A 9,564-nucleotide genomic window follows, 5' to 3' on the forward strand; every position below is an offset into this window, starting at 1 on the left:
GGTGAGCTTTTCTCACAGAATCCAAGAGATGGAGGAACGAATCTCAGCTCTAGAAGATACAATCATAGATCTTGAAGCAACCATTAAAGAAAATGCTAAATCTGGAAAAATCCTGACAGAAAACATCCAAGAAATGAAGGACACCATGAAAAGAAGAAATCTGAAGATAATAGGCATTGAAGAAATTGAAGATATCAGACTCCAAGGCCCAGAAACTATTCTCAACAAAATCATAGAAGTAAACTTTCCCAATCTAAAGAAAGAGATGCCTATTAAACACACAAGAGGCCTGCAGAACACCAAATTGAATAGACCAGAAAATAAAAACTGCCCATCACATAATAATCAAAACACAAAATATACAGAACAAAAAAAAAATATTAAAGCCTGCAAGAGAAAAGGGCCAAATAACATTTAATGGCAAACCTATCAGAATTACACCTGACTTCTCAGCAGAGACCATAAAAGCCAGAAGGGCCTGGACAGAGATCCTGCAAACCCTAAGAGACCACAGATGCCAGGCCAGACTACTTTACCCAGAAAAACTATCAATAACCATTGATGGAGAAAACAAAATATTCCATGACAAAAACAAATTCAAACAGTACCTATCCAGAAATGCAGCTTTACAGAAGGTACTCGAAGGAAAACTCCATCCTAAAGGGACAAGCTACAACCTACAAGGAAATAGATAACTATCCCATGGCAAAAACACAACTACACAAACGCTCAACTGGAACCAACATAGCAGGTTACCAAGAAGAGACTTGATACCCTATGAGCATGTACAGGGGGAGGAAATCCCCCTCAGGAGCAGTCATAGGGGAGGGGAATAAGGGGAAAATGGGAGGGCGGGAAGAACGGGAAGATACAAGGGATGGGATAACCATTGAGATGTAACAAGTATAAATTAATAAACAATTATAGCAAACAAACAAACAAGGAATTCCCGAAATTTGTGGACAAATGGATTGAACTAGAAATGGTCATAATGAGTGAGTTAACCCAGAAGCAGAAAGAGTCAAATTGTATATACTCACTTATATCTGCATACTAGCACAAGGGGCATGTCCCATGAAAGTCTTCACTTACCAGGAAACTGGGACAGAGGGGAGGACATCCTATTGGGACTCTAGATGAGAGAAGCATGGGAGAATAGCAAAGTAGAAGGATCCAGCAGGTCCTAGAAACCTACAAGTAGAACATTATGATAGGCTGATTTGGGCGCAGGGGTCCCCCTCGAATTATGGCTCCAGTCAAGGACAATACAGGCCCTAAACTTCAAACTCCTACCCAGATCAAGCTAACGGACAAGACATTCTCCACAATTGAGTGCTGAGTGGGTTATGACTTTCACACGTACTCTGGTGCCTTCTGTGTATGGAACTTGACGATTTAGCGATGGTCCTCTGGCTTGGCAACACGTGCCTTTACATGATAAGTTGCTGAGCCAACCTTGTGAATCTCTTTTTATCTTCGATAATGGAATTACGGTTATGTTAGAAAATTATACTTATCATTTGGAATAACAAAGTCTGGAATTTGTCTTCTTACATAAAAATTATCTATTGTGTATGTATAAAGTGTGTGTGTGTGTGTGTGTGAGAGAGAGAGAGAGAGACATGGCTTATATGAGGAGACACATGACAACTTTGTAGAGTTGTTTCTTTTCTTCTGCCTTTATGCGAGTTCGTAAGATAAAACACAGGTATTGAGGCTTGTGTATCACATGAATTTACCTTCTGAACCTGGCTAGTCACGGGATTTGTTTCAAATATAGAAAAAAAACACTCAGTAGTCTGGGAAGATTGGTCATGACTTCATGATGACAAGGGCATTTATTGTGTTCCTGTAGTTTGGTTTTTGGTATGTCCAATTTTTTCATCATAAAACATTTCAGAAAATTTTCGAAGGAACTACAAAGAGCACTAAGAACATGGATTCTACCTAGTGGACCAACCTAGTATACAAAGATGGAGGGACAATACAATGGCTATAGTGATTGAAATTCACGCTTTAGCTACTGGACATTTTGCTTCTTGCAGCCCCTTGGGGCCTCCCTACAAATCAGTGCCCTAAGCACCCTGGTTACAGCTGCTCCTTCCCTTTTAGGTCCCTCAGGAGACAGTTGAGCCCATCAACACCCTTCCTATAGTCGCAGGTGATGCTAAGATCTGTAGCCCTGGTTTCAGAGAGGCTAGGAAACCTCAGGAGAAGGGGATAAAACTTCTAATGGTTCTGGGATTTGGTGGCCACCCATCTCCACCACCTCAGGATCAATAATCTCCACACAGCCTGTGGGCCTAGAGTTCCTAGTGTGACCTTATCCTCAGGGACTTGATCAAGGGCAATCTCCCAGATAAAATCCCCCTTCACTGCTTGCCACTGCCCCATATGGGGCTGTCCAGTCATTGGCAGTCTGGCCCCCAGCAGGCATGTGGCTGTGTGCCCTGCTTGCTGCTCTCTTTGTCTGTGTCTCTGGGTCTGCCCTCCTTGGACCGAGAGCCTGGCTGTTGCCAAGGCAGAGTCCTCGTTTTGACCGTCCTGGAGATGTCATGGTGGGGGGCAGCTTCTCCATCCTTCACTTCTCTAATGGTACCTTGTCTGATTTCAGTGCCCCACCGTCCGGGCTGCAGGCTTCAAGGTAAGTATTATATGTGAAGCAGGAGTCTCTGAAAGCCATAAGCAGCTTTACAATGGTGTGTGAAGTCTTGGATAAGGGTTGATTCGTAGAATCCCAGCTAGATGGCTATCCCCCATTCTCTGTGTAGAAATGCAATAGCTCTGTTGCTCTCCTTTTACATCATCTCTCCCCCTCTATCTTTCTTATTTGTATCAGAGTGAAATAGAGGCTGCTCGTGTACTGTCTGTGATGTACATGGTCTTCAGCTCAGATGGATTCTTGCGTTTTTGTATATCCTTGCTTCTCAAAATAGAGTGTAGGTAGGTGTGTGGTTTGAATGACCAAATGTGTAATTAATACAGTTTTCATCAGCCATTAGCCCCCATGCTTTCTTTTTTATTGTTTAATTAATTTATTCACATTACATCTAAAGTATTATCCCATCCCTTGTATTCACCTGTTTCTCCCTCTCTCCCACTTTCACCCTATTGCCCTTTCCTATGTCAGTGACCGAGGGGGACCTCCTCCCCAACTGTATGTTCATAGGCTATCAAGTCTCATCTTGGTAGCCTGTCTGTTCTTCCTCTGAATGCCACCAGGCCTCCCCACCAAGGGGAAGTGGTCAAATACAGAGCACCAGAGTTTGTGTCAGAGTCAGTTCCTGCTCTCCACTCAAGTGTGGAGAATGTCCTGTTCATTGGCTAGATCTGAGTAGGGGGACACTAGCCCAAGATGCATGTCCCATGAAATTCTTCTCTTAACCAGGAGATTGGGATAGATGTGAGTACATCCTATTGGGACTGTAGATGAGAGAAGTATGGGAGAACGGAGAAATAGCAGGATCCAGTGGTTCTAGAAACCTACAGGAACAACATCAGGATGAGAAGAACTGGGCCCAGGGGTTCTGCTCAAACTATTGCACCAACCATGTGCAATACATGCAGTAGTATGTTTCTTTTGCTTATTTTAGAAGACTCTCCTTTGATCCCCGAGTTTCTAGGTAGTCAAAGCCTACTTTGACTCTCTTGCTACTGCCTCCTTTGGATCCTCAGGTTATAGTAGTGTACTACCACAGTTTATGAGGATCAAACTCCATGAACTGAGTCATATCCACAACTTCCCTGTGCTCATTTCCCCTAGCTTTTCCATATTTTGTTGTACAAAATAGTTCACAGCACAGAATTTTGGTTATTATTATTTTTATGTGTTTTTATATTTCTCTTTTTTTTGTTGTCATAGTCACGGAGTATGGGGCGTATGACTGTACTCCTTGCACTCATATAGCTGAGGCAGGGGAACTGTTTCCTTCAGGCAAGATTGGGTGCATCATGATACTTGAGTCAAAAATATTTGTTAATAGTGTTTTCTAAAGTAACTACCAATCTTCTGTGTTCAAATATAGATGCAAGGGATTTTCTTCGTCATTTCACGTTTAACAGCACTTTAAATGTCTCTTCTTGTGTATCTGTGTCTTACTTTGTTTTCAGACTAGTCTTCAACTCCTTGTGTAGTTCAGCCTTGCACCAAATAGTGGATTATAGGAATATTTTATCCCAATAAACTTGGCATTTTTCTTTTAGACAGTGTTCAGCAGTGTAGATTAGGCTAGCCTAGAAGTCACTATGTTTCTGGCCCCACCTGCATGCTGGTATCACACATGTGTGCCACCATACTTGACTACTATGTTATTTTTTCAATCAATAAATTATAGTATTATGCATGTATTGGGCATCATGGAATATTTTCAAAATGATACATTAAAGAATGATTAATCAAGCTCAGCAACAAATCCAGAAATTGCACAGTCATTAGTTGGTGATGTGAACATTTAAAGTGTAACATGGACATTGGAGACAGGAGAATCTGGAGTTTACACATTAGACGCTAGGAAATGACTGAGTTGCTGAAGTGTCTGTTGTTCACACATGGAGCCCTGAGTTTGGATTCCCAGCACCCACATGAAGGCCTCACCTGTGGAGCATCTGTAGCCTTGGTTAGGAATATTGAGACAGGGTGATTCCTAGACTTCTGGACACCAGCTTAGTTGAAAGAATGAATACAGGTTCACTGAGATAGGCAGTCTCAAGAAAGAAGGGTTGAGGGGAGCCAGTGAGATGCCTCATGGAAGAAAGTGGTTCGGATTAAGCCTCATGTATGACTTAAATTTGATGCCTCCCTGGAACCCACAGAAATGTGGAAGGAAAGAACAGGACCACAGAGTTACCTGACTTCATGTGTTGTAGCATGTTTGGATCTGCAGACAAGTCATATAAACATATACACACATGCTGTTTTTAAAAGGTGAAGAAACAATTAAGAAAGGTAGTCTGACATTACATGAAGCTTTACTATACATATGGGTAACACCCATGCACACCAAACACACACACACACACACACACAGACAGACAGACAGACACACACACACACACACACACACACACACAGGCACACACATCACCACCACCACTAAGCAGCATTGAAGAAGATAGTAGAATTCTATCTTTGGCTTATACATGCATGTATGCATGCACATACACACATAACAAAAATTCAAGGTCATTTTCAGGTATATAGATAGTGTGAGGCCAGATTAGCCTATATGGCGAATTGACCTCAAAGGAAATACAAGTCTACTCTCAACATTAACATTTAAAAATTTTAAGTAAAATGTAACATCAGTTGGATATGGCGGCACTTGCCTTTAAAACCATCACTCATGAGGCTCAGGCAGGCAAGTTTCAGGCCAGATAGCAATACACAGAGAGACCCTGTCTTAACTCCTGTTCCCCCTATATCCATCTTTCCCTCCTCCATTAAATATTTCCCTTAAGCACCTTCCATTTTTAAATCATGGCCTTTTATCATTTACTTATTATCATGCATAAGAATGCAAATTAATATATAGATATGACCTGTTGAATAAGTTGAGTTTGTTTGTATGTATCTGTTTTCAAATTTTATTAGATTTGTTCTTTGATGATTTCCTGGGTTTATATAGTGCATTTAGTTTATTCTTACCCCCCTAGCCTCTCTAATTTTCCTTCAGTACCTGTTATTTCCTCTTACTACCTATAGCTCCATTTCCCATATTCATGACTTTTTGTTTTGTGCCCACTAATTTAAACCAAGACCATCTGCGTGGCTCCTGGTTTGGATCTGTCCACTGGAGCTTGGTGGGGTCACCATTTGGGTTCATGAAAGAAGACAATGACAGCCTTTTCTCCAAAAAAATTCAACATGCAATAGTTCAGCATGGAGGAACAGGGCCCCCACATGGAATTGCTCTATCCATGATGGGCTGTTGACTCATCTAGACTTGTGCAGGCCTAGTGCAAAGAAGTGAGCTGCTATGAGTTTATACCTGAAGTGTCCCAGCCATGTCTGAAGACCACATTTCAAATTCCTTCCCTATATCTTCTGCAACATCTGAAATAAATGTTAGTTACCAACCATACTATTCAATAGATTATTTTCCTTGTTTCTTTGATACAGGGTCTCCCTGTGTAGCTCTGACTGCCTGGGACTGGTTATATAGACCATGCCTTGATCTATGATTCACAGAGATCCACTCGACTCTGTCTCCCAAGTCGTGAAAATAAGTATGTGTGCTAATGAACCCAGCTCATGTATTAGATCTTCAAATGTCACTCCTGTTTCCTGAAATGGTCCCCTTTGATTATCTTCTGCACATTCCCTCTGGACTCCCTTTGACTAATCTGAGCCCTGCTCCTATGTAATGCACATCTGTGCATAAGTATCTGTGGAGAAGTATGTTTATACTTGAATCACTTGAGTCACAGAGTTTATTTTTGCTGCACTTACCCCATAATGAGTGATAAATGTGGTCTTCTCTTTCACTCAGTGTCTCCAATTGGGGCTACAGGGTGGCCCAGAGTTTCGTGTTTGCCATTGAGGAGATTAATAGGAGTGCTCACTTGTTGCCCAATGTGACCCTGGGCTTCTCCATTCGAAACTCTGGGGACTCAGTGCATGGAGCCCTCCACGAGACGATGAGCTTTCTCACGGGGCAGGAGGAGCCCATCCCCAACTACGTGTGTCAGCATGGCTCTCCTCAGGCTGCATTGGTTGGGGACACACGGTCATCACTGTCTGTGTCCATGGCCAGACTTCTGGGGCTGTACAAGTTTCCTCAGGTGAGTCTCTCTAAGAGTTATTTCCTTCAGGAGTGTAGTTCAATCCCTTAATGATGATAGCGAAATGGATGGTGATGGCCACAGTAGTGAGGAGCTTCACTGTGGTGCCAGGGCCCCTAAAATGTTATGCCTCTTCCTTCCATGTATAGATAGTTTAGGAAGACTATAATCACTCTGCATTAACAAGGAAAGTAAGAATTATTTTTGAATTAAAAATATGTTTTAAAGATATACTTATTTTATGTGTAACAATATTTTGTCTTTATATGTATGTATGTACATATGTATATGTAGCACATGAGTTTGAGTTGCTCATGGAGCTACAGTATTTTTAGCTGCCATGCTTGTCATTGAAATTTAAAAATTTCAGAAATTTTTAAAATGGGTATATCTTTTTAACTACTCATCTTCTTCTGTATTTAGTTACTAAATTATTATAATGATTATTATTTATCATTATGAGAGAGAGAGAGAGAGAGAGAGAGAGAAAGAGAGAGAGAGAGAGAGAGAGAGAGAGAGAGAGAGAGAGAGAGAGAGAGAGAGAGAGAGAGAGAGATGAGGTGGAAGTCAGAAGACAACTTTCCAGAGTCAATGGTTTTCTTTTACTGTGTTGGTTCTGGGCACTAAATTCAGGTTTCCAGGCTAAGTTGGAGAAACCTGTCCATTGTGATCCATGTTTCTATTTTTCAGAGAAACAAACTTATCAGTAAGCTGGTCTAACTGTATGAACTAGAGCTAGAATTTGAGCCTATGGAATTGGGCTGATTCCACTTGCTTCCATGTATTTTTTGATATTTCCTGAGACCTAACCATTAGTGACATTTCAACAGAGCTGGTCATATTTGATAGTCATCTATTCAGTTTATGGTTTGTACTGGTGACTTGAAAATGATTTACCCATTTAAGGTGAACAATTCAGTGACTTTCATCTTAGCATTATTACCATAGTTAATTTGTTGACATTTTAATCTTCCTCCTGAAGCACACTGGCTGCCATTTCCCACCATTCCTAACCTACAGTAACTCCTTGTCTACTTTCTGTCTTGGTGCATTTGGCTGTTCTGATCATTTTCGTATGAGTGGACTCACACTATAAGTAGATATCAGGACTGGCTGCTTTCACTGAGGACGCCTTCTAGGTTCATCCATGCTGTAGCATGTCACAGCATTTTGTTTCACAGCTCTGAGGAAAGAGTATCTTGGAAGTTGAGAGCCAAGAAATATCACAGAGTCACACTGGACAACCAACTTCACATGAGTGATTTATTGGGAGGGAAGAACCCCGGAGGCGGACCGTCTCTGCTTATTTGAGACGTAGCAGAGAACTGAGCAGAAGACTGGGTTTGCATAGTGTTTTATGTGGGAGGGATATCTTCCCAGGACGGAGATTTCCAATGTGGCAATTCTGTGCTTTCAAGGTCAGAGCTTGTGGAAAACTCACAATTGGTGGCATTTCAAATCCTGAGTTTGGGTTTTTTTAGCTCTGTATAGGGGTGAGTGTTGGGTCCAGATGTTAGGGCAGTTGAATGCCTTCAGGGGAGGGTCTGACTACTCCTGTTCCTTGAGAGGCTTACATTTTAGTCCTTTTTATATCCTTTACATATTACATTTTAGCATAAAAGTGCAAAGACTATGTGTTGCTTATCCATTTAATAGTTCATATAACTTTGAACATGAAATTTGCACACATGTTAAGAGACACCCCCCCCCCCCCCCCGGTGTGGGCCTGTTTTCAGAAGGTGATGAATCCTTTTGGAGGCAGGTGGGCCTCAAGGTTCAATAGATGGTCCCACTTCCTGTACATTCTCTGACTTCTGTACCACCAAGATATGAAGAGGTGAGGATTCCCAGGTCCACATCTTCCACCGCAGAGCCATGTGCAACCATACGCCCACTGTTACATGGACTGTACTTTCTCATACCGGAGGCCTAAACAAACCCTTTGTCACTCAAGTTGCTTCTTGTCAGATGTTTTGTCACAGCAGTGAGCAATCCCTACTCCAGCTGTTTTCTCTTTGGTGAGCTCATGCACGCTGTCTCTATGCATATTCACATATAGGATATTTCATGCTTATATGCTTTGGTTATCTTAGGAATGTAGATAGAACTTCTGGGCCGAAGGGTAACTTTGTTGAACCATTTAAACACACACTACAATATTAATTAGCTTTTCCTCCCTTTGATAGCCATATCTAAGAGAAACAATAAAAAGAGAAAATATTTATTTTGGCCTGGGTGCTGAAGTTTCACACCCTTGTCATCTGATGCCATATTTTCTGGGTCTGTGGCAGAAGTGAGGTGGGGCAGACATCCCAGTGCTCAGGAACTATAGATATATAGGTGGTGGGAGACCCAATACAGCTCACCAGGACATAGCTTCAGAGATCTGATGCCTCCAATCAGATCCCAGCTATTTTCCATGGCGTCTATAAAATCTACTCCTATAAATCTATTAAAGGATTAACCCTTTGTATAGATCATAACCCTCAGGATGCAGTAATTTTCCAGAAGTCCATTGGCTGGGAACCAAGTTCCCAACATGTGAACCTTCTGGTCACATCTCAAATTCAAACCATAATCATCACTGCATGGTTGGCAAGCGGCTCAGTTGCTGGAGCAGTAGCCTAGCACACATAGACCCTGAGTGTAATCTGTAGTGCCCCTGCCCTACAGCAGTGTGGAGGTGGATAAAGGAGGATCCAACGTGCAGTGCTCTCCTCAGCTATATAGTGAGATTGAGACTAGCCTTGTCTAGGTGAGATTTTTTTAAAGTCAAAATTAAAA

At 41.8% G+C, this 9,564-nt stretch overlaps 1 protein-coding gene across 1 annotated transcript in view; it reads left to right on the top strand.

The window, feature by feature from the left end:
• Positions 1–2,435: 2,435 nt before the first annotated feature.
• Positions 2,436–9,564, top strand: part of LOC127186156 (extracellular calcium-sensing receptor-like) — a gene marked incomplete at its 3' end in the record, with an annotated part of 14,403 nt that continues 7,274 nt past the window's right edge. Inside the window, exons 1-2 of the mRNA XM_051142632.1 lie at positions 2,436–2,644; positions 6,489–6,780. Coding sequence (XP_050998589.1) covers positions 2,436–2,644; positions 6,489–6,780 — 501 coding nt within the window. The remainder of the gene's footprint in view (positions 2,645–6,488; positions 6,781–9,564) is intronic.

This window comes from Acomys russatus, unplaced genomic scaffold (assembly GCF_903995435.1).
Source record: "Acomys russatus unplaced genomic scaffold, mAcoRus1.1, whole genome shotgun sequence".
In the NCBI taxonomy this organism is placed as follows: domain Eukaryota; kingdom Metazoa; phylum Chordata; class Mammalia; order Rodentia; family Muridae; genus Acomys; species Acomys russatus.